This window comes from Scylla paramamosain, chromosome 28 (assembly GCF_035594125.1).
Source record: "Scylla paramamosain isolate STU-SP2022 chromosome 28, ASM3559412v1, whole genome shotgun sequence".
Classification (NCBI taxonomy): Eukaryota; Metazoa; Arthropoda; class Malacostraca; order Decapoda; family Portunidae; genus Scylla; species Scylla paramamosain.
Genome location: NC_087178.1, coordinates 3210912 through 3236900, shown reverse-complemented (window position 1 = coordinate 3236900; position 25989 = coordinate 3210912). Strand labels below are relative to the sequence as shown.

At 42.9% G+C, this 25989-nt stretch overlaps 1 protein-coding gene across 30 annotated transcripts in view; it reads right to left on the bottom strand.

The window, feature by feature from the left end:
* Positions 1-25989, bottom strand: part of LOC135114712 (uncharacterized) — a 200278-nt gene that overhangs the window by 131841 nt on the left and 42448 nt on the right. For 11 of the 30 annotated variants that reach the window (XR_010275638.1, XR_010275639.1, XR_010275640.1 and 8 more), the window contains exon 3: positions 24714-24787. The exons of the other annotated variants lie outside the window; for them this stretch is intronic. Coding sequence is in view for 8 of the 11 variants with exons in the window: in XM_064030672.1 (XP_063886742.1) it covers positions 24714-24787 (74 nt within the window). In the remaining 3 variants the exon portion in view is untranslated. The remainder of the gene's footprint in view (positions 1-24713; positions 24788-25989) is intronic. 30 annotated transcript variants of the gene reach the window in all.

Below are 25989 nucleotides of genomic sequence, written 5' to 3'. Positions count from 1 at the left end.
GTGCAGAAAGGGAGTATAGGGGGGGAGGAGATGGGGAAGGAAGTTGGGACTGGAGGCGTAAGGAAGATCTGAACTCTTGGCCATGGTAGAGAGCAGGTCTGCCGCTTCTGACAGTGAAGACCAAGTTACCGTGACATATATATGCAAATCGCGGCTGTAGAGACCAACTGGATATTTTTAGTGAACAGCTTCCACTTGTGATATATATAACCAAGGCTCCTTTTTTCACCCCCACTGCTTACCTAAGCTATATTTTTTCCCTTTCCGAGAACTCTCTTTACCGGATTTTTTCCTCCCCTCTTTTACTTTCTTTTTCTCTTTTTTTTTTTGACGCCTTACCGTTCGTATTTATTTTTTTAGGTTACGGTATATTTTTTCCCTTTGTCCCCTTTGCTGTGTGTCAGGATTACATTTTTTCAAGCTATTCGTAATTTATTTTTTCCCTAGTCAACACTTCTTTCCCTCTTTACTGCGTGTCAGGTTTACTCTTCCTCAGACTCCTCGTAATTCTCTTAACTCTCCAGCGACGCCTTACCCTCTTTACAGCGTGTCAGGCGTGGTCTTCCTTAACCTCTACATGAATTACGACAAAGAACACCTGTTAACACGAGCGGGCGGGTTGCGTGGCGGTGCTGCGTGCAATCTCAGGTAGACTGCCTCGAGGAAAACGTACCCTTTCTCCTTTTTATATAATTACCACCTTTGTTTCCGTGCTGAAGAAACTACAGTACCTTAAGGCTTCAAAACCGTTCCGTAAGGTAGAAAAATGAAATATACTGCACGGCTTTCTATTTTTTATTACATATAGCGGTTTTTCGTGGAAGTGAGAGAGTGACGACCTTGAAAAAAACCCCTAAAGGTAACTGCAAATGGCCCATTCCGGATACTACTCTACGGATGAGGGTTAAAAGACAGTACCGCTCGGGGTGACAGGCAGACGTGGGGTATCAGATAGAAACTAAAGGTGAGGGGAGAGTAGTGGAGAGTGTGACTGGCACAAGAGGTAGCAGAAAAGTGAATAAGATACATTAGAAGTGTAAGCATCTGTACTGTAAAGGGTAGCAAATAAAATGAGTAATGGTTGATGACGAACACAGCAGAGGCGAAAGAGTGCACCTGAGACAAAAGGACAGTGGAAAAAGGAATAGTGGCGAGGTGCTCGAAAAAAAAATACAAAAGACGAATGTGTATCAGAGAAAAGAAATGGAAAAGGACTTTTGGGGGATGACAGAAAAAAAGTATTAAATGAAAGTGCAGGAGGGAGTGACGGAAAAGGAAAGAGACAAAAGAAGGTATTGAAGAGTAAGAAAAAGTGTGAAAACAAGTTCCGTAAAGGATAAAAGAGAGAGAGAGAGGAGAGAGAAGAGAGAGAGAGAGAGAGAGAGAAGGAGAGAAGAGAGAGAGAGAGAGAGAGACGAGAGAGAGAGAGAGAGAGAGAGAGGAGCCGTACGAGACACAAGCAAGTGAGAAATATAATTAAAGATAACAGAAAGGGAGAAGAAAAAAGAAAATATCAGAGAAGAGGAAGGAAAATGAAGTAGCAAAAAACACTGGAGGAAGAAAATACCACAAAGAAGACAAATAAGACACGGCGGCTAATTTGCAGCTTGAGAGGGAATGAGAGAGAGAATAAAAACAACAGAATCACAAAGGGAATGCTGAAGACAAAAGGCGGTAAATGGTAAACAGACTGATAACGGAAATCCCCGACCATAAAAAAAAAAAAAATCGAAATGATGGAAAATGGGAAACAGGGATAAAGAAAAGAATAACAGGGACACGAACGAATGAAGCAGAAGAGAAAAAATAAATAAAAATAAAAATAAAAAAGAGAAAAAAGGCAAAGAAAGAAAAGTAGGAAAAATAGAAACAATTATACACAAAAGGGAAGCAGGGATAAAGAAAATAATAGGGACGCGAAACTTATGAGGCAGAGGAACAGACACAAAAACATTAGAAATAAAAATGTACATAAAAAAAAAGGAGAGAGGTAGAGGAAGAGATAATGTGAAAAAAAAAATAGAATGATACAAAAAAAATAAAACGAATATAAAGGAAAAAAGCTAAAGAACAAAAAAAAACAACGTTGAAAGAAAAAGAAATCAGATAGAAAGTAGAAAAAAAAAACACAAACAAAGAATACATAGAAAAAAGGCACAACTAACAGAGAGAACAGAACAGGAGAAAATAAAAGGAGACAAGAGGAGGAAGGAGAGGGAAGAGGCAGGAAGGAAAGTAGAAGAATGTGACGTCCTTAAGCAATATTTCAGGTCGACGACAGACTGCAGATCAAAACACTCGCTGGTTTGAGCAACACCTCCTCCTTGCTCGCTACAGGAAAGCGGGAGAGAAAAGTTGAGGCAAAATATGCACATCTTCAAGGAGAGAGAGAGGCAAGGTAAGAGGAGGGGGAGGAAGGAGGGGAGGAGGAGAAAGAAGACGTGGGTATTCCAAAGGCTCCTCAAACGGTGAAGAAGGAGAAGTCCACAACGCAGGAGGAGAAAATATTACACGTTGGGAGGTAAGGAAGGAGGAGAGGGAGGAGGGAAGGAAGGAAGGAAAGAAGAGCATGGGAATAAAGAACGGAAGGAGGGAAGAGTGAAAGGGTATGTAGTGTTGAAGTGTGTGTGTGTGTGTGCGTGTGCGTGCGTGCGTGCGTGCGTGCGTGCATGCGAGAGAGAGAGAGAGAGAGAGAGAGAGAGAGAGAGAGAGAGAGAGAGAGAGAGAGAGAGAGAGAGAGAGAGAGAGAAACACAGACACACAGACAGACAGACAGATAGACAGTAAGACAGGCAGAAAGAGACATACATACATAAAGACAGACAGACAAACAAAAACAGACAGACACAGACAGACACACAGAAAGACAGACAGCAAGAACAACCGGCAGAAAAAAGACAAATGGAGGGTCGACAGTAACTTCCAAGGAGATATAGAGAAGAGAGAGAAAGAAAGAAAGAAAAAGAGAAAAGAGAGAGAGAGAAAGGAGATTTGAGAGATAGTACGTGGAGGAGGAAGGGAACACTGTAAGAGAGAAAGAAACGACGAGGAGAAAATGCGGACTTTGAAAGAGAGAGAGAAGATAAGGAAAGGGAGAGTGAAGACTAGAGTAGATAAGAATGGAGAGAGAGAGAAACACAGGAAGAGAGCGAGAGAGAGAGAGAGAGAGAGAGAGAGAGAGAGAGAGAGAGAGAGAGAGAGAGAGAGAGAGAGAGAGAGAGAGAGAGAGAGAGAGAGAGAGAGAGAGAGAGAGAGAGTGTAGAAGCGAGGAGTGTCGGCCAGGTAATGAAGCACCACACGGAGACAATAACTTGAGGTGAGTCCCTAAGGTGTTCCCAAAATATTCGGCGTCGTCGCAGCACTTTTAACTTGCGGTATCTTCTAAAAATCGCTCCGAATTCTAAATCTTTCGTTCCCTTTTACCTTTACCAGTTAATGACCAGTTACCTAACACCGTGATGATCTCCACATTCTTGTCCTTTGCCAGTCTGCCTAGGTCCACAGCTCTCCGTCCACCTCCCACTCGTTCCAGCAATGTCCATAAACTTAATTGGTTCCCTTTAGCTATATCAGTTACGTAACACCTGCATAATGTAAATTAAAAGGCATATCATTCAGGTTTTAATATTTTTTTCTTAACTACGCCCGCATAACGCAAATTAAAAGTATCATTCTGCTCTTAATATTTTTCTTGACGCCAAATCTTTCTTTCCTTTTCACCTATATTAGTTACGTAACACCTCCATCACGTAAATAAATAATATATCCATAAAACTCAACTCGTCCCCTTTGCCTATATCGGTTACGTAACACCTGTATGACGAACATAAAACGACGTATCCACCTTTGTTTACTCAGTTTTCCATTTCCTTTCACCTGTATCAGTTACGTAACACCATGACGTAAATAAATAACGCATCTCTCTGTATCTTAATGTGTTTCTTTACAAATAAATACGCATGTCCTTTCTATGACGAATGATTCAAGTGGACATTGAATATTTCCATCAAATGCCAACTGCAAAATATCCAGATGGTAAAGTAATAAAGGTATTTCCTTATTGATAAAAGGTTAAAAGATGTGTAAGCAACGAGAGAGAGAGAGAGAGAGAGAGAGAGAGAGAGAGAGAGAGAGAGAGAGAGAGAGAGAGAGAGAGAGAGAGAGAGAGAGACATTCATTCCTGGTACAGACAGGAAAGACGAGCACAAACAGAGAGAGACAAGGACACAGATAAATATACACATAAAACAAATATACAACATGCAACTCCACAGACACAGCATGCACGGAGTAGGACGGACAGACGGACAGACAGACAGACAGACAGACACGGCCAGACGTTATAAGCTCCCCCTCCCGCAGCGTCCAGTGACAGAAACACAAACAATAAAGACAATAATATCGACACTACTGCACAATAACAAAAACAAATGTTCGTAGTTGCTTACCAGAAGCTTCACCTGTTTCTATTTCCCTTCTCCATAATATGTCTCAACCTTCCCTTGCCACCTTTCTCTCTTTTCCTCCGCCGTTTCTCTCCTCCTCCACCACCACTATGCCTTACTTTGCTCCACCAGCTTTCTTCCTTCCGAGCCTCCTCCCTTGTTACCTCCCTAATGACTTGAAACAGGTAAGCCCGTGTGCTCTCTCAGGTTAATTAGGGAGAGAGGGAGAGAAAGTGGAGGGATGTGTGACGCAGAATATTTCATGCGAGAAGGTACGAGGAGGAGGACAAGTAGGAAGACGAGGAGGGGGACAAGGAGGAGATGAAGGAGATGAAGAAGATAAGAATAACTGAATACAAGATGCACAGAAATATATATACACATAAAATACTGAGGATACATAGATAAAACGAAAGAAAGTCATGGAATATAAGAAAAAAGGAAAATGTATAACACATAAAATACTGAGGATACATAGATAAAACGAAAGAAAGTCATGGAATATAAGAAAAAAGGAAAATGTATAAAACAAAGAGATTAATATAAAAAAAAATGTAGCGGGTTTAAGTGCAACATACAAAATTAAAAACGGGAAAAGAAAGCACGAATAAAAAAGAATGAAAGAAATGAAAAATTAAAGATAAATTCTGAGAGAGAGAGAGAGAGAGAGAGAGAGAGAGAGAGAGAGAGAGAGAGAGAGAGAGAGAGAGAGAGAGAGAGAGAGAGAGAGAGAGAGAGAGAGAGAGAGAGATTAAATAAACCACTAACCCGGCTCGTTATCTCCATGCCATTACGAAAGGAAGAAAGAACAAGGTATTACTATGAATCATTACGTCACCTGATGCATCTGATATCTGTTGTTGAACCTTCTTACTTCGTTAGTCTCCTTACCTGTCGTCTAATAAATAAGGTAATGAATCAGTGTAGTTAGTTAAGATTATATAGAAAATAATCTGTTATCAACTTTATCGGACAGAAAATAGTTATATATGATTACACATTAAGAAACCGGTATCATTTATGTTTATGGCACGTAATAGAGTTGGATACGATTAAGACAAGTTTCCCGTTTTTTTTTCTTTGCTTAATGACACGTCCCTATTTACCGACAGATTAGTTAATATTGACTAAAGTTACTGGATGCTTCCTCTACAAAGCTCACTCACACAACAAATGTCTCCTGGTTTAGCACATCACACGAGGCGTAAAACTCCCCGTCACGTTTGAAGAAAACCTACGTACAGTTCACACACACACACACACAAACAAACAAAAAATAAATAAAATAAAATAAATAAATAAATAAATAAATAAATAAATAAATAATTCCCAGACCGTACCTAAAGTGAAACCCGAGGAATAGAACTTCAAGGCTTTCATACGTATTCGTAGCAACACGCAACACTCCAACAATCACTTCATTGAGTCCGCTTTTATGAGGAAACTACAAACCGTACCCGGAAGCAAACGCGAGAATCGAGCCACGAGTCTCCCACACTTATTCGTAGACACGTATCGCTTCCACAGCAGCTTCCTTGTGTCCACCTTCGTAGAGAATACCAAACTACAATATCCCAAACCGTACCCGAAACGAAACACAACGAATTCAATCCCAAGACTTTCACACTTACGCGCGTATTTTTAAACGTTTTATTCGCCCATACGGACAAAACAGAGAACATCAAAATAGAAATAAAATCATATCAGACATTTTATTATTTAGTGTGACAAAAAAAAAAATTGAAAATAGAAAGAATTATATCTACGAAATTTGGAACAGAAGAAAGAGAAAGATTCACCAGGAATAGAAGAAAAGAATAAGAAAAGCATGGAAACTACAAACGCCAGAGGAAACCGAAGAAAAGGCGATCCCAGGCCTACTGCAGGACTGGTCTGGACGATTATTCAGGTATAAATGTTTTTTTATTCCACTAACGATGCAGAATATTTGTCAACTGTCACTATATTCACGAACGCTCACGAATTCCAATAGCATCCACTAAAGCGTGTTAAAGGTAGTGGAGATAAATGAACTGTTAAAGAATATTGATATTTTCCCAAAACACGCCTCACTTTCAGAATCATTTCCTGGAATCCACCTTCTCGACCTCCGGTAAGGTTGAGGAGACACCCGCATTCCTTATTCCAGTCTTTCCATAGAGGGCAGACAGGAGGCAGCGAGCGTTGAGGAGAATAAAGCCAAAACATTCCTGAGAGAGACCATACGATTCTCCTAAAAGCGACTTGGCTCATGACTCTGCATAAGGAAAGGATTAAGGAGTGAAAGGATTCGCTGCGATGGCTCCGAGTCCTCCAAAAGGAATCAGATCCCAGAGTAGCAAGTTAGGATTCGGATCAGCCGGTGTCGCGTTGCAAAGTCAGATGCATAAATGTAAAAGGAGGGATTTACATAACAGCATTCAGGCGTTTGGTAAGAATGGAAAAAATGAAAAAATGGGGATTTAGACCTTTAGCCCGAAAGATCCGAGGAGAATGTAATGATGCAAGGAAGGGCTGGGCATATAGACTCGCTAGCTAGCTATTCATTTCATCCTTACACATTCTCGCTGACTGCTGTTCAATCCGTTGCAGTTTTGTTTCTCTTGCGATCTTGTAATCATGGTCGATAATGGAATACCATACAACATTCATTGCTGTTCTTTATTTTTCCACTCTTTCCCCTCAATCTGTCGACAGTCTACTTATAAGACTTGATAACTGGTATTTTCTCAGCAGATCAGGAGACTTGACGGAAGGAAAAACGTTAAACACAGAGGGAGTGAGTGTGCCAGATTACTTGACGTCCGGCCATCTTGCGAACTTGCTAATGAAATGCATACCTTATCCCTTTACACCTGGCCACGTGACGGAAACAAGATTCCTTTCACTATTACCTCCCTTCCTGTCTATCTAATCCATTAATACAGGCGCTATTCAATGCCTTCACGCCTTCATCTCCATCACCAGTAAGTTCAGGAACACGCCGCCGCCTCAGCTTTTCCGCCTTCCTACAACTTGGACGCCCTCGAGAGCCGAGTATTAAGGAGCATCGGGAACGAAATTGACTCGCCTTCCTTGAACTCTCCTCGCTCTTTTTTTTTTTTTTTTTTTTTTACGTGGCGATTACACTTTTTTCTTTTTTTAAGTTTTTGTAGCCTTCTCAAGTCAGCTGCGTTCTAAGAAATGACGTTTACTGAGGATCTCAACCGATGCATTCGATGGAAGGGAAAACTGCGAGGAGAGGCTACTTCCATCACCTCAATGAGCAAGTCTAGGGGATGGATTAAGATAAAACTGTGATGAGCCATAAAACTCATCCTTTCGGTAAGATCCAAGAAAGGAGAGAATCAAGTCTTGGACTACAAAGAGCACCTGATGAAAAGTAACCAGGGAGCTTCTGGGAACAAGATAACGAGGGAAATAACGAGAAAAAATAAGGAACATCTTCTGTTCCTGAAGATCCATGAGTGTCTGAGGCTGCCACACCACCACAACACAACACAATTAGAACTTAGCACCATCCTCTTGTGCCTTGGGCTTATTAATCACCATTCGTCCAACAAGCAACAAACATCGCGTCAGGTGTCAACAACTCATGGGTATCCATCACCTATATTAGTTCAATCTCCTCACAACACCCATCCACCTCCTCGCTCTACACTCCTGCAGCCTGACGTTCCCTACCCATCTGGACAATTCTGCACACCCACGCGAATCCACACGCATCCACACACACACATCACGCCGGCAGCAACGAAGGGCGCCGGGAATAGGCAAGTTATGGCCTCCATGTTCACGAGTCTCAAGGGGGAGTGTCCTCGCTGGATTCCTTAACAGTCTTCATATAATTCATCGCGTGAGTTAGTGGGCGGGTCACCGTGTACAGCCAATCATGGAAGGGACTCCACTGACTCACTGATTCACTGACTCCACGGCTCCCTCACCCTCACAGCACACCCTCACCCATTTCGCGGGTCTCATCCCACCAAAAGGCCCTGCAGGTCACGGCCACGTACTGCAGCAGCGTGTAAATATCAGGCACGCCCCACCCGGCCAGCCCCGCGCCGCGCACTCCCCTGCACACCAATGAGAGACGGACGGGATGCGTTGACTGGCTGCCCCTGACCTACAGATGTGTACCTCAGTCCGCAGATAAAAAAAAAGGGAGAGAAAAAAAGACACCCAATGCCACCCACACCCACACACACACACACACCCACACACACACACACACACACACACACAGGCACGCAACTCGTACACCCAAAAATTAACGCGCCTTCCCTAACTCCCCTCCAGCAAACGAGTCTGTAACCCCACCTGGCCATAAAACCGAGACACTACGACCCCGTGGCACTGTGACCCAAAACAACAGAGAGTCACGACCGCCGCCTCGACAACGTGGCAGCACCGACGCCCAATTTTATGCATAAGCCCAAAGTCTTTCTCTTTATTCCTCCTCGTCCTCCTCCTTCCTGAGGAACTAAACTTGGGTGCAGGTAAACTTTAATCTTCAGACAGGTATCTTACTCTTAATTTGCGTGTGCGTGTGTGTGTGTGTGTGTGTGTGTGTGTGTGTGTGTGTGTGTGTGTGTGTGTGTGTGTGTGTGTGTGTGTGTGTGTGTGTGTGTGTTTGTGTTTTCTAAATGCTTGAGAAACATTATGGAAGGAACAGAAGAGAGAGAGAGAGAGAGAGAGAGAGAGAGAGAGAGAGAGAGAGAGAGAGAGAGAGAGAGAGAGAGAGAGAGAGAGAGAGAGAGAGAGAGAGAGAGAGAGAGAGAGAGAGAGAGAGAGAGAGAGAGAGAGAGAGAGAGAGAGAGAGAGAGAGAGAGAGAGAGAGAGAGAGAGAGAGAGAGAGAGAGAGAGAGAGAGAGAGAGAGAAAATGCGAGAGCTGGAAGGAAATGGGAGGAGGGGGAGAAGAGCGTGAAAGACTGAAGAAAAGAGGGAGAGAAAAACGGAAAAATAAACTAGAGGGAACAGGAAGTGGGCGTAAGAGGCTGAAAATAGAGGAATAAAAATAAAAATAAAAGATGCAATAGAAGAACTCGGCGAGACAAACAAAGGACTCAAAGTGGCAAATAAATTTCTGCCTAAATTTGCGAAAGAAAAAAAATGACGTTACATTTTTTTAAAGAAAAGTAAAGAGAAGTATACACGATGGGAAAAAAAAAAAATATGTAAAGGAAAAAGAAAGAGAGTCAGTAAATAAAAAATACTAAATGAAGACAAAAGAATACAATGCGTAGTGTAAAGAAATTCGGGGGAAAAATACGAAACACAAAAATAAACATGAGAAAAGCAAAAAAAAAAAAAAAAAAACGGATTGAACAAATAACAACACAAAAGTGAACGAGATGACGCAAAAACAACAGCAAAATAAAAAAAAAAAGGAAACTGAGCAACGAGAAGGGGGAAAGAAAACAAAGAAAAAATAACAGAGATATAAAACGGACAGGAAAAAAGACAAAATGAATCAGAGCATGGGACAAAATAGAGAGAGAGAGAGAGAGAGAGAGAGAGAGAGAGAGAGAGAGAGAGAGAGAGAGAGAGAGAGAGAGAGAGAGAGAGAGAGAGAGAGAGAGAGAGAGAGAGAGAGAGAGAGAGAGAGAGAGAGAGAGAGAGAGAGAGAGAGAGAGAGAGAGAGAGAGAGAGAGAGAGAGAGAGAGAGAGAGAGAGAGAGAGAGAGAGAGAGAGAGAGAGAGAGAGAGAGAGAGAGAGAGAGAGAGAGAGAGAGAGAGAGAGAGAGAGAGAGAGAGAGAGAGAGAATCAGATGAAAACTCAGGTCAATCAACAAAGTGACCCGCATGAGGTCAAACTCGCTGGATGGGGTCAAGTGTTTACCTCGTCATGCTGGTAAGGAAGGAGGGAAGGGAGGAGGGAAGGAGGGAGAGAAGGGAAAAGGAGGGGATATACTGCAAAGAGGGTAGGAGGAATACGAAAGGCAAAGGAGGAGGAGTTTGAGGAGGAGGAGGAGGAGGAGGAGGAGGAGGAGGAGGAGGAGGAGGAGGATATAGTGAGAGAAAGTGAAGCATTAAGATTCTGAAACACACGCACATACGAGCGAGCCAGAGAGAGAGAGAGAGAGAGAGAGAGAGAGAGAGAGAGAGAGAGAGAGAGAGAGAGAGAGAGAGAGAGAGAGAGAGAGAGAGAGAGAGAGAGAGAGAGAGAGAGAGAGAGAGAGAGAGAGAGAGAGAGAGAGAGAGAGAGAGAGAGAGAGAGAGAGAGAGAGAGAGAGAGAGAAAGTAGTAGTAGTAGTAGTTGTTGTTGTTGTTGTTGTTGTTGTTGTTGTTGTTGTTGTAGGAAATAGATTAACAAACATATAGGTGGGAAGATAAATAGATAAATGGACAGATAGATAGATAGATAAACAGACGGACAAAGATAAAGACAGACAAACGAGTACTGACTGAGAGGACAAAGAGGAAGAGAAGATGGAGGAGGACAAGATGAAGAATAAGAAGAGAAAAGACGGGATAAAAAGAGTAAGAAAACGAGAATTACCAACGGTGAGGACTTTAAGGGAGACGAAGAGGAGGATAAAGAAGAAAGAAGAACGAAGACGAAGACGAAAGAGGAGGAAAAGAAAGAAAAAAAGTGTGAAAAAGCATAAAAAAAGGGGACATCACATTAGAGGGAAGGAGAATGAAAAGACAATTGTGGAAGTAAAACTGCAGAAGTAAGGAGGACTGCGAAATGACGAAGAGGCGTGATGATCATACCACAACCTTTCCTTGGAGATAAAAATGAAGGGGGTGGGGGAAAAAAACCGCAGCTAAAATAACCCCTGAGATGTGGAGATGAAAAAAGAATATGAATGGTGTTTGTCTAGAGCAGAGACGGACGGAGTAAAATGAAGAGGAGGAGGATCAAGATGTAGATGGAGAGGAGGAGAAAGAGAATGTTGGGGAGGAGGAGGAGGAGCAGCAGCAGGAGTCGTAAGAAATGGAAGACAGAAAGGAAGATAAATAAGATGACATGAGGAAAAGTTATTGGATAGGAAGGAAGAGTAGATAAAAGACGGAGAAAGGAGGAAAAGGAGAAGGAAGCGAAAGAAGTCGAAAGGTTAAAAAAAAAAAAAGGAAATGAGAGGGATAAAGGTAACAGGGAAAATGGGAAAGCTGAAAAAAAAATGAGATGAGGAAAAAGGCAAAAAAGTAAATAACGATGTTTTTGATGAAGATTGAAACGATATTTATAAGAACTATGAAAAATGGAAATGAGAAAATGATTATTTCAAAGAGAATGAAAAGAGAAGTAAAGTTTAGGACAAAGAAAAAGAATAAAACAAAGAACTAAGAAAAGGACAGGGAAGGAATGAAAGAAAGAAGTAAAGGAAAACAGAGAAGAAAGAATACTTGAAGGAGAAAGAGAACAAGAAAATAATGGTGTTTTGAAGGAAGATGGAGAAGAGGATAACGCCAAAAGGAACTAAGGAAACGATAAGGTAAAAGACAAAAAGAAATAAACGAAAAGGAAAAGCGGGAACGAGAAGTACATGAATGAGAGAAAAGATAATAAAAATAACGACGCCATGAAGGAAGATGAAGACGGGAATAGCATGAAAGACAAAAAAAAAAGAGATGAAAGGATAAAATAAGAAAAAAAAAGTTGAGAAAAAAAAAAGTAGGTATAGGAGAGAAAGAGAGAGCAAAGTAATCATGTTTTGGACGAAGGCGGAGGAGAAGAGAGAGTGAGGAGCTGTGAAAGGGACGAGGATGAGGAGATGGAGGATGATGCTCAGGAGTACGAGGAGGAAGAGAAAGAAAATAAGGTTAGGGACACTGTAACACATTCAGGCCGGACGTAAACAAGAGAAAAAGGAAGCATTAACAGAGAGAGAGAGAGAGAGAGAGAGAGAGAGAGAGAGAGAGAGAGAGAGAGAGAGAGAGAGAGAGAGAGAGAGAGAGAGAGAGAGCATCTATTAAATATAACAAAAAGTGATGAAAACAGTACCCAAATAAACATCTATGGGCCTCAAGAGTCCTTTCGGGTAGGAGACACTGGGGAAAATAGACCAAATTGATGAAAATAACTTTAGTCACTTAGCATAACTCCCTAATGCCCCAAACGTGATGAATTTAAATGGAGTATGGGTAAAGGATGGAACTTATAACAAACTTCTTAAATCCACAACACACACACACACACACACTCTCTCTCTCTCTCTCTCTCTCTCTCTCTCTCTCTCTCTCTCTCTCTCTCTCTCTCTCTCTCTCTCTCCAACATATCCGTCTCTTTCCCTGCAAAAAAGACTAATCTTCTTGTGAAATTAAAGAGCCATCCTTTCACAACTATCCACCTCTTCCCTTGAATAAAAGAAAATAAAAAAGAGGCACGGTAATTTCCCTATTAATACCTTCAAAATTAATTACTCCGCAGGAATTGCAAGTGATGAATCTAATCTGACCAAGTCCCATTCCTCTTCTTCACACCGATCGATAAATCTCTGCCCACACCACCACCTTAATGACGCAAGTTTGGCCCGGGCGTGGAGGTAATTGGCTGCATATGTCATCGGCCGACACGCTCAGGTGAGGAGGTAGTGGCAGGTATTAAGAGTTACAAGAGTACCAGCAGTAATATACGGTAACAAATAGGGTACAGGTATTGCTATTATTATTATTATTAGTAGTAGTAGTAGTAGTAGTAGTAGTAGTAGTAGTAGTGATTTCAGTGTTGTTTTGGTTTTCGAAGGAACATTTAAGTCAAGAAAAGTGTTAAGTAATGAGTTTAGTAATGCATGTGCTACTACTACTATTACTATTACTACTATTCCTACTAGAAATGTCAGTGTTGGTTCAGTTTTCGAAGGGGTATTGGAGCTTAGGAACGTGCCAAGTTTTAGGGAGTTTTAAAGGAGATGTTAGGTTGTGTTTCGGGAACTTGCAAGTTAAGGGGCTGAGGGGAGGCACGGGCGGTACTGGCGTGGCCTGAATGGCGTGCAATGTTAGATAGTTGTTCCTTAATTAGTTTGAAGCAGCGCTGCCTCCACCTGTCCATTTGAATTTAGTGTTTTCGTCTCTCTCTCTCTCTCTCTCTCTCTCTCTCTCTCTCTCTCTCTCTCTCTCTCTCTCTCTCTCTCTCTCTCATTTTTCTCCATTACGTAGTGTTTCTCTCTGTCTGTCTGTCTGTCTATCTTGCGCTCCCTCCACCACGCCTCTCGTCTCTTTCTTCTCACAAATAACGACTATAATCCACGAACTTTACTTTCTCTTTTCAAGCGCCATTTCACCGCTCAGCTTCCCCGCCTGCCGTCCGCCCCTTCCTCCTGGTTACATTTCTCGTCTCCTACCAACATTCCCCTCAAAAAAACCCTTCTTCTACCTTTTCCACTCCATTTCCAACCATAACCAAGCTAATTCTCGCATTGTCAAGCCGCCTTCTGTTCTAGCCATTCCCTTTCCTTCAGGAATCTCTCCCCTCCTATCCGTACGTCTCTCTTTCCCTCTCTTTTTTATTTTTCCTCTCTCCTCCTCTCCCAAAGATTCCCCTCCTCTTCAAAGCATTTCCCTCACCTAACAAAGCCTCTCTCTATTTTCCTTTCTTCCTTCTCCCCGCTATTCCTTTACCTACAATCTCTTTCTCCCGTCTTACGTGCCTACCCTTGTCCTATTCCCCCGTCTTTCCTCTCAAGTTTTCCTCTCCTTACCCTTCCCTCCCTTGCAGTCATTTCTCCTCTTCTCCCTTCCTCACAACTCAGCGTCAGTCACGTTCAGGAATTCGTCCATTACAGGCAAAAGCTCTCCCCGTATCCTCCTTCCCTCCTCCGCGACGTGTCCCAGAACTCAGAGTATTTTGTTTAGCAAGTTGCCTCTGCCTGCCTCCTTGAGCGGTGACTTGTGGCGGCGCTGCGCTAAGTAGTTCTTTCTGGCAGACGTAAATGGCGCGGCTGGAGTGAGCGCGGGATAAAAGTAAAAAGGGGACTGTGTATAGAATAGACACCCTCACTCTTGCGGAACTTTGCGCCCAAATTTCACGTAATGGAGAGGCGAATTCTGCCGTCGAGGTCGTGTTTGCTTCGTTACAGTTGCGTGACATTGTTCTGGGCCCGGAGGTGGAGCTGGCGGGGCGTGTGGAGGTGGGAGTGGAGATGGGGAGAAGAAAGCGCGGAGGAGTGCAAGGGGTGAGTGGGGAGGGGAGGCTAAGGGCGGTGACAGGAAAAATAAATTAAAACACCGGAGTGAAACGTGTCAGTCTTCAGAGGAATGCGAGAAAAAGGGAGAGAAAAGAATATAGTGAGGAATTTAAGACGTTCCTGATCTCCTTGCTCTAATAATAATAATAATAATAATAATAATAATAATAATAATAATAATAATAATAATAATAATAATAATAAACAGTGACAATAGCGTCCCTCTGCTAATCCCAATAACAAACACAAGGACCCGTGTTCTTAAAAGGGTCGCCAGGTACGATCCCCAATTAGCGATCCCCTTAAGCCGTTCACCAAAGACACACAAACACAAACACGAGACGCACGGAAGCATAAATCCAAACCAATTAATACCGTACTTCTCATGTTCACCGGTGCAAGAAAGCGAACTCGTCCTTCAGCGATGGAAAAGGAAGGAAAAACAAGCAAAGGGATATGATTGAGAGATTATGAATGCAGATATAAACACAGGCAGAAGGTGGGCGTGAGGTGTGACTGAGGAGCAAAGAGGGCGAGGCTGCCAGTCTCTCACTGCCCCTACAGAACCATTTACTGTGCATACAAAAGGGACCTCTGAGGCTTATTGACGTAGAGAGCAAAGTGCTTTCTCTGCTTTGAGTCCTTCAGAATGCAAAAGACTGCCCTCTCTCTCTCTCTCTCTCTCTCTCTCTCTCTCTCTCTCTCTCTCTCTCTCTCTCTCTCTCTCTCTCTCTCTCTCTCTCTATCTATCTATCTATCTGGATTTTTCTTATCGGATTTGCTTATCATCCATCGACTGTCATTTTTTTCACCTTCGTTTATCTACATGACTCTCTCTCTCTCTCTCTCTCTCTCTCTCTCTCTCTCTCTCTCTCTCTCTCTCTCTCTCTCTAAGCCGACATAGCCTTAGGTGCTTCTCGTTTCGCTTTTCTCCTTTAAAGAGGTGATCCAACCCTACCTACCCTCGCATTCTCTTCATTCCGGTAATACACCTTGTTACATGCACTGCTGCCTTCCATTCCCAGGTGCTCCGTCCCTGTCCTTCCCCCTCCCCAGCCGCCCCTCACCTGGCGAGCCCACTGTATTAATGCTGAAATTCCTCTCTTTATTTCCTTTGCTCTCGAGTCGGCACAACCACGCGCCGAGCCCCACTGAAATTCAAGCGACGAATGCCTCTGTCTATTATTTTTTTTATTATTATTATTGATTTCGGATGTTGTTTTTCTTCTTCTCTTTTTCGTGACTTTTTTTTTTATTTAGTGTGTGTATTTTATTTGTCTTCTTCATTAAGGAATTTTTTTTTTCACAAAAGTTGGAGACTGCATTATCTGATAGTCTCTCTCTCTCTCTCTCTCTCTCTCTCTCTCTCTCTCTCTCTCTCTCTCTCTCTCTCTCTCTCTCTCTCTCTCTCTCTTTCCCCCATCAACAAACGATCTTCAAACCTGCCTCCCTCTCTTCACATTCTCTTATCCTCTCTTCCCTCCTCTTCTTCGCCTCATATTTTTTTCCTTATAGACCCTCCAGCTCCGCCACACAAGTCAAAATTTCAAGTTTCTGTTGTAGACTTTTTCTTCTCTCGGCCACATTTCGCCTCTCTCGGGTGCTTCCTGGAGGGGGATGGCGCAGCTAACCTCGTGAGCTTCATTAGGTTATGTTTTTATCCCCTCGTGGTTTCCCTAAGAGCTGTGTTGGCCTCCTGGAAGGTTGAGGCAGACCGGAAGACATCTGGTGGCTGTGGAGTCGAAGTGAGTTAGTGCTTTCCTTCCCCAGGTCCTCCAGGTCTTTGGTAATCCCTGGGACTCGGGTTTTCATAATGACATTAGTTCCTCACTCTTGCATTCTGCTTTCATGGGGAGTTTCGAGTTCCGGTCACCCTCCTCTCGAATGGCACGTGGTTGGTTGAGTAATTTGTTTCCTCCTCGGTAATCTTTTGTACTAAGCTTTTAGTACAGTAATTAATCTTTTCCTCTTGTTGTGCTTTTCTGAGTTTCCGGTTCTGTGTCGTTCACTTTTTGAATACTCGGTGGCTGGTGATTTTCTTCCTTTTGCTTGTCTGTGTGTGTTCTTCGATGTTGTATATAAAATTCTAAAACACCTTTTGTATTTTGTTTTTTCAAAGTGATTTCTTCATTGCTCTTGTATTGTTCTTTTCTGGTGTGAGGATTCAATATCATGCACCTTATGAAAGTTACGCAATTAAGTAATTTTCTTTCGTATATTCTTGCATTCTTTCTCGTATGTATTTTACTTCGCTATAAAGTCTTAACTTAAATTATTCCCTTTGACATTATAGTGGGATTCATTTCTGTTCCACTCAATTGGTGCATAGCGTATGGTTAAGTCATTTGCTTGGTCCTATTTTTCCTTACATCGTTTATTCTTAGATGTAGTTTTATCATACAAGGAAAAATATTAAACCTTTCCCGGAATATAAGCAATCACGGTAATAGCACTAGTAAATTAATATCATGCTGTCCAATTACACGTCAAGAATGTAGCTCCTTGATAAATGCGCACCTTGATAACCGACATTTAATTACACACACACGCGCAGACAGCAACACAGCCCGTGCACGCCACAACAACACCTGTCTTAATTATATACACTTAGACTCACTGCACCGCTACCTACCATGGCCGAACACAAGGACAATAACACCTGTAATTATGCCCCTGGACAAGAACACCTGGTCAACGATACGTGTTCCGAAACCTGTCTTAATCATTTACACCAGCACTAATTATACAGAATACTGGCACAACACACGCAAGAACAACACCTCCAATCGTACACCTGCTCATAAGACAAGAGCACCAACACCTTGAAATGGAAAAAATTACTAGGTTACCTCGAAGGGAAAACTTCATGTCTAATCACTCACCGTTTTCGTATGTAAGAGGGCACTGGATAAATGGAACAAGGGAACAAAATATATGAAAACAAGACCCAATGAGAATACCAGCCCCTGAAGAGAAGTCAAAGTCTCATCCAAAAACACGAGGAAAAGTGTTCAAGTCATAGGAAGGACGAAATACAGAAGCAGGCAAGGATTTCCAGAGTTTACCTGTAGAAACACAAGTGGATAAAAGCATGTTGAGGTGGAAAAAATGAGGGTGTTTCTTACGATGGTTTTCCTTCGTCTGGGGTCCCCACCTCTCACTCCCCTTCACGGTTCTTTTCTGCTTATCGGTCCAGCAGAACCAACATTCACCTCTATGGGAAGGCCACTCGGCTAAATCACCGCCTCGTTCATCTTGTCGAGTCTGGCGTCCAGCCCGATGAGGAGAAGGAAGGGAAAAAATTGAAGGGAATGGCCGGAGAAGGAAGGACAAAGAGGAAGGCGTGGAGCAGGAGGATGTGTTTGAGAGTACCAGGTAATGGAATAGAATAGGAAGAATGGGGGAGGGATGATGAGCAGCAGGAGGAGCAGGAGGAGGAAGAGGATGAGGAAAGAACAGGAGAAATGGGTGGAGCAGAAGTAGGAAGAGGAGGAATATAAGATTAGGAAGTAGCAGAAAGGCTTTGAGGAGAGAGGAGGAGGAGGAGGAGGGAGGAGGAGGAGGAGGAGGAACGGAAGGAGAAATATGACTACGAGGAGGAAGATGGAGACGAACATAAGAGTAGCAAGTTGCAGACATCGTTGTCACAAGAGGAGGAGGTAGGAGGAGGAGGAGGAGGAGGAACATAAGAGTGGGAAGGAACAGAAAGCCTTGTCGCATATAACTAGGTTACCTGTTTTAGTAGGGAATTCTGGAGCTCTTCGCTACTTGTGGTATGAGGAGACGACAGGAAAATAACGAGGAGAAAGAGAAAGAGGGAGAGGAAGAGGAAGAGGAAGAGGAAGAGAAGCAGGAGGAGGGAGGGAGGGAAAGTACAGAAAGTAAAAAAAAAGTAAACAAGGCAAGAAGAGGTAAGAAAGAGATCAAGCGGAAAATGAGGAAGACGGAGTAAAGGAATAAAGAGGGGAAAGGAAAAATATACACAACAATAGGGCGATGATTGCCAGCCAGCGTAAGAAACAGGATGTATTTTGCAATCCGCGTGGTATTGAAGCTCCAACACATCCTGCCGCACTTAATACACTGCGCGATTTACGTCCTTGAAAAAGAAAGAAACAGAAAAAGAAAGAAGAGAGAGAGAGAGAGAGAGAGAGAGAGAGAGAGAGAGAGAGAGAGAGAGAGAGAGAGAGACATGGAAGACAAATACGAATTTTCTCTCTCTCTCTCCTCCTCTCTCTCTCTCTCTCTCTCTCTCTCTCTCTCTCTCTCTCTCTCTCTCTCTCTCTATCATATAAAGCCTAAACAATTCAATGTACCACAGAACCAAAGCTGTTGCTGTTTCTCTCTGTCTGTCTGTCTCCCTTTGTTCATTACGTCACTCCTACTTAACTATAAATCTCTTAAATTCCGTCTCTTTCTGTCTTCGTGCGTCTGTTTTATCTCTTCGTTATATAATTGCGTCATATAATCAATCACAGAAGTAAGTCTCTCTCTATCCATGTCTGTTTGTCTATTACGTTATCTATTCAAACCCTGAACACACACACACACACACACACACACACTCTCTCTCTGTCTCTCTCTCTCTTTGTCTCTCTTCACTATATAATTTTCTCTTTTCCACAGAACTAAGCCTCCCTCTGCCCGTGATTATCTATTACTTCATTTCATCTATTCAAACCCAGAACACAAAGAACTCTGTCTCTGTCTCACTTCATTATATAGTTTCCTCTTTATCCCTAGAAATAAGTGGTCTCATCAACGTAATCATTCGCAGAACTAAGTCTCTCAGTCTGTCTCTCTCTCTCTTTATTACGTCAAACTATTCAAAACCAGAACACAAACTCTCTATGTCTTTCTCTGTGTCTCTTCATTATATAATTTCCTCTTTAAACTTAAAAAAAAAAGCTTCACTCCCTCCTTGCTAAGCTCGAGGTCTCATTCTGCTTGTGTTCTCCGGCGTGAATTAGGAAAACCACCTCAAACATGAACCACAACATCAAAGGCACTAATGTTTTCATAATATGCAAAGCGACGAGTGTGTGTGGTGTGCATTCTCCACCTCTGAAGATCACGTGTCGCAGCTAAGGTTCTGCTCAGGTTAAAGGTGAAGGTGGGGAGGAAGGGTGAGGAGGATGGTGTGGGGGGGTATGTGGGGGGGTTTATGTGGGGGAGGGTGTCTTCTTCAGGTAATGAGACTTCTTCTTGTATCCAATTCTTTTTTATCTCTTTCTTTTATTTTGCTGCGTTTTTTTTTTTTTCTTTGCTAGTGGCAGTCTCTCATTATCTTTTTTTTTGTTTGCAGTTTTGTTGTGTTTTGTTGAATTTATTTTTCAGTTTCTTTTTTTTTATTATTTCCGGTTGGGTTCGGATCCATTTCCACTTCCGTCAGAGCAGTATTCCTTTCTGTTCATTCATTCCCTCTCTCCGTACCTCCATGCCGTTCCTTTCCTCCCCTCCTCTTTTTCTCTCCTTCCCTCCCAGTCTCCCTTCGTCGCTTCGTCTCTCTCTACACCGTGTTATTGCCTCACCCTCCCTGCGCCCCCCCCCCCCTCCTCTCTCTCTCTCTCTCTCTCTCTCTCTCTCTCTCTCTCTCTCTCTCTCTCTCTCTCTCTCTCTCTCCTCATCTCTCTCTCTCTCTCTCTAACTTTTATCTCGCTTTCCACCCTCCTCCCTCCCTTTCGTCCCACAAGTACTCGAACAATCACATCCTACCCACAGCAGCTTCCCCTCTTTCCTCTCCCCTCCCTCAGGCTACCTTTCCCCTTTCACTCCTCCCTTGCTGAAGCTCCGTCCTTTCCCTCTCCATCCTACCTCAGGGCAACGCTTTCCCTCTTCCCTTTCTCCTCTCCAGGCACAATGTACTGCCCTTCCCGTCTACCGCCTCCCTCTCTTCTACCTATTCCTCTCCCTACAAAACAACGTAATCGGTAGTAAATCTCTCTCTATTCTACTCTCACTTTATTGCTTCTCTTCCCTCTCCTCGTCTCCCGCGCCTGGATTTCTCCTTCTCTCCCTCTCTCTCTCCCACTCTCCCACTCGAAGCCTACTTACTACGCTCAAGCACTTCAAAAGACTCGACGAAATTCACTGGTAAGCAAAATTCGCCTCCGCGTTATGAAGAACAAAGAGAATACATAAAGGACTGCGCCAGAAAAAGAGACCAAGAAGGAAGAAAAAAAAAGCTCACTGAAACAAATCTGCGACATTGCAAGGAGTTAAAAAAAACGGAAGAAGATAAAATCCAAGAGATGTTCAGCTCAATATCAGTGTTTTACGAATTAAGCCCGAACTAGCGAAGGCATGCGCGACGGGAAAAAACAAAAAAAAAATATACTAATTCAAGTTACCGACGTAATCATGAATTTAAAAAAATGTAAAAGAAGAAAACAATGTCTAAGGAGAGAGCGAGAATTATTGCAATATTGCCAGATTCTCACGGGGATTCGAACCACGGGCAATGACGAGCGCACAAAGGATCCAATAGTGTTGAGGGACAAAAGAATGAGGCGAGGAAGGGAAATATAAAATGAGATCGGCATTAAGCTTAAGGAGGAGGGCGGGGGTGGGGGGGGGCGGCCTGGTGGGAGGTGTTACTTATGAAGCCACTTAGCCGGGCCACCCTCTGAATGCCAAATGAGTTATCAAGTTAAAAATAACGTTATGCCGCGAGGATATGCCGCCGCTCCTGGGCGTGGAAGGAAAATTAGGGAGGGAGAAGGTGGAAGAAGTGAAGGAGGCGAGGTTCTCAATGACAGACGGCTCCAGATGTGATGATAAACAGACTTTTTCACTTATTTATTTATTTATTTTTTTTTTTTTTTGAGGGAAAGTGTCAAATGTAACAGTTTTCGAGTTAAATAATCTGTATTTTAGCTGATTCTCTACTGAGGTAAAGGAAATATAGTAGCTACTTATCGTTTTTCACATTTTTTTTTTAATATGAATATATCAACCTGCGGCCTCTCTCTCTCTCATCTCTCTCTCTCTCCTCTCTCTCCTCTCTCTCTCTCTCTCTCTCTCTCTCTCTCTCTCTCTCTCTCTCTCTCTCTCTCTCTCTCTCTCTCTCTCTCTCTCTCTCTCTCTCTCTCTCATATAACGTGGAAATGCAAATGATCTTATCACAGGAAAAGCTTGAATATGAAGCAAAGGGCAGTATTTTTTTTTTTTTTTCAAGTCTTTGTAACTCGAAGTAAATACAACAGCAGAAAAAAAAAAACGTAAATCTTTCTGAATAAAACCACACACACACACACACACACACACACACACACACACATACACACACACACACACACACACACACAAACAGAAAAGCGTGAATATTCATATGAAAATTCATTTGCTTTTCCTCTTTCTCTTGACTTTTAAAATAATATCCACAGCGCTGAAAAGCCCCACAAATATCCGGATATCTGGCCTGGTATCCTTAAATATCCACTTATTTTTTTTTTTCAACCTTTAAGCCAAGTACCCCCGCATCTATAACCTTTATGCGTCAAAAGTTAGGCATTCAGGCTCCATCCACCCACATATTTCCAGCACAAATATCGATAAGACTTTCAGATTCAGGTGCAAATATCAAGTCTCAAGTTTCGTGCAAGTGATGGCGAACTGGGGGTCACACTGCGGGGGCGGGAGCTTATGGGGCTGTGGCGTTTGGAAGGGTGCAGGTTGGTAGGTGTAGGTGAGGGGAGATGAGGGGGAGGTGAGGGGGAGCGTTTGGGTAAAGAGAGGGGAAGTAGTAAGGGGATAAAAAGTGGAGCAGGTTTGGAGGGAGAAAGTGGGTGAGTGGTGTGGAGGAAGCGAGGGAGATGGGCAGTGGTGGTGGTGGTGGTGGTAGCAGTGGTGGTGGTGGTGAAAAATTGCGGGGTGGACACCTGGTGGGTCGAAAGGAATGAGAGGAATTTTGAAGTGAGGAAGAAAACGACGAAGGAAGGAAGGAAGGAAGGAGGGAAGGAAGGAAGGAGGAAGGGGGGAGGGAGGGAGAGAGGAGAGGAGAGAGGAAGTAATGGAGAGGAGGAGAGGAGAGAGGAAGGAAGGAAGAAACGAGGAAGAGCTTGATGCGATACAGAAGCGTCGGGAAAGAAAGGAAAAAAAAAGGGAAAAAATGAAAAAAAGGTAAATATAATAGATACCACTATAGAAAAAAGAAAAAAAAATATGTGCATGAAAAAAATAAAATAAATAAATAAATAAAACTCTAGCTATTGATTCCTTCCACGCACATAATTCCGTACCGAACAAAAAACATCATATTCCTGCTACCTACCGATCGACCAATAATGCATCACGTTAAGCCTCCTCGCCAAAGTTTGCAGTCAAAACAAGTGATATACGACAACTTCATTATACCGTAAGTGGCTATTATCGTAAATTTCACAGCATTAACGTTTTATTTCTTCGCATTCCTAAATACCTTTAAGAAGTAATGGGAAAATTTCGTATAAACTCTGGAGGGACGGAATGCAAACCCACTTGTCTCGCAAAAGAAAACGGGGAAGCGACAGGAACCGAGTGCACGAAATAAAAGGGTAAAATGTCGAGACAATTTATTCGGTGACGTTTATCAGATCTTACTTTCCTTTCATGGTTTTTTAGGTGTGTTTGTTACCCAATTATAGAATGACAAGGTTGTTTAGTCGTCTCAGAGTGCGGGCGGGGTGTGCTTGCGTGTGGCGCTTGCTTGGCATCGCGTGGGGAGGGAATATACAGGGGGTACACATGTAAACGTTACCTATGCCGGGCTACGCAGGTTATTATTACCAACCGGTTTTACCTTCAGCTTTACGCAGGGAAAACATAATAAAATAAGCGGCATTGAAACTTTGGGTCGCGATCAAGCGCAATAAAGTGAACTGTAATGCAAACAGCGCACGCCGAGCATCGCAGCGGGAACGTGTTATGCCGGGGTGAATGGTCGCCGCCTGGCCAAGTGCCTGTCTGTCCCAACGCCCCGCGCCGCCCCGCCCCACACGCCGCGGGAATGGTAAGTGGCCTGCATCGTCCTGCCTCGGCGGGGAAACGTTATTATATATATTTATTTTGTTAAATACATACAAAGTATTCTAAAAATTCAGGACAGCCGGTATTGTACGCACTCGCACACGCATTTACCTGTGTGTGTGTGTGTGTGTGTTTTCGCGACCGCTCTACATGGTTATTTTTAACACTGGCGCAGAATTTCATAATTCATCTAATTAAAATATTAATTTGTATGGAATTTCAAGTTTACGTTTTTTTTTTATCTAGCGTTGTATAATTTTCTGGTGTGACATACCTGCGGGGTGGTGGGGAGGGGGCAGGTGTGGCGGTGCAGGGAGGACTTGCCGTAACTTGTTCTTCAAGACTTTTTTTTATTTTTAAAAGGACTGAGGCAAGAATACGCGCTACATTTTCAAAACACGTCTTTCTGAACTGCCCCATCCACACAGTATTCATGGAAGACATGCAGTTCAAATGATTTCCTCAAAAGACAAACATGGACATTGCAATTAAAACTTTTCGAGCACAAACACAAACACATCAAGACCACACACACGTCCGATCTCTCCCAGCCACAGACGGCAGGGCGCGGCAGTGGAGGCAGCAGCGAAGTCTTTTGACCTTGACCATTCCCCGTGGAAGGCTGGACAACACACCTTTCTACTCCATTCACCGTATAAATATACGAGTATTCGAAGAAAAAAGCGGAAGTCTGTAAGACGTTATTTTTGTATTCTATTCACAACAAATCGATATTGGATTACTTAACTACTACTTTGAAAAACCGTCCAACATCAAAAATATCCGACATGAAATGCTCATATTTTTCTTCACTTAATTCATGTGGCTTCGCGTAGGAAAGTAAAATCGACTCAAGTTGAGCAGGTAAGGGGCTTCACCTGCTCCACTTACAGAAAGAACTTCTGCCCTTAGCTATATACTCGTACCTCCATTCAAAGGCAGTGCTAGAGAACCACTCCTACTCCGATACGAACCCATGATGTTCTCTGATGTGACTTCACTCAGTATCTTTCCTTCTTCACCATAAACAGTAAAACAAATTCACTCACATTTTCCTGGCTCGAGGGAAACTGGATACAAAAATGTTAATAGGAAGCAAGTTGAGAGGAATGATGTTTTGGCTCACCTTGATTCCGGGAAAATTCATTAGCATGCTGCTGGTACAGGCAGGTAAAGACGAGAAGTGGTAACTGGAAGGAGCTTGGGAGGGAAGAAAAATAAGTGTTAAAAATATCGAGCATAATTTTATCATAATTATTTAAACCATTTATCTTACAATGAACCAACTTATCTATCAGTCTATCTACCCACATAGTCATCTGTCTATTCGTCTATCAATCATTCATCATTTTTATGTCAGTATATCAATATGAGTCACACGCACCAGAGTGTTGGAAGGAGGGGACGTTTTGCACTCACCGACAAGTTCATAAAAGGGTTTCTCTTCACAGGCAGACCTTCCATTTCGAGCAGCTCTCAGCAGGATCAATCAACTTATTCCACTCCATGAGCCTTGCGAGCGTTCCCTTCGTCTCCTCTACTCAGATATGTCGCATGCAGATCCAGCCCAATAAGTAGAATTGATTTCTGAGGGGCGTGCCACGTGCCGGGCTGGCGCTCACGCACGAATATGGAGGTAATGGTAATGTGCCTCAAGTCGGGACGGTGTTCTTAAATGGTTTGTTATCTTGTTATCTTTGCAGGAACATTTTTGAACGCAACGGAAATAATCAGGTCTCACTGGATACCTTTTGTATAATGATGATGCAAAATTCCTTGTTAAGCTATCAATAAAGGAAACCTCCTTGAAACCCTTAAGCAACCTCCACCAGAGCCTGTTAAATGACAGAGGAAAGATGGCGAAATGTTTAGGAATGTGCCCCTCACCCTCACGGAGTAATCGTTAATCTGACACAAGGTTCCTCCAGTGATGCCATCAGTTTGCGTGAATCCAGTGCGGGACAAAGGCCTCCGTAATCCTTAATGGGGTGTTAAGCCAGATCTCACGCCACACTGGCTGGCTTTGAGCGCTTCGCTTAGCCTCTACCGCGTGTGAGGACAAAAGGCCATATTGTCTCTCACCAAGGACATGAATTTTTTTTTTAAGCCACTGTCTAGTGTCTGTTTCTGAATGACATTAAGATTAAAAGAAGGAACAATAGAAAAAATTCCCTAAATCTGCAAAACATTAATGGCATATAGTGACAGTTAAGAGGCGAGTCTCACACATTCACTTATCTCATGTTGCAGCAGCATGAGTGACACAAACACGGAACAGTTCATAAGCAGGTTCATATACAACACTGGAGTGCCTTAACATAAAGCCTCTATAGCTGAATAACCCCCAAGGCCACTGCAATCCTCCCCATTAGTCAACAGTCAGTCCAACCTTGATACCCTGA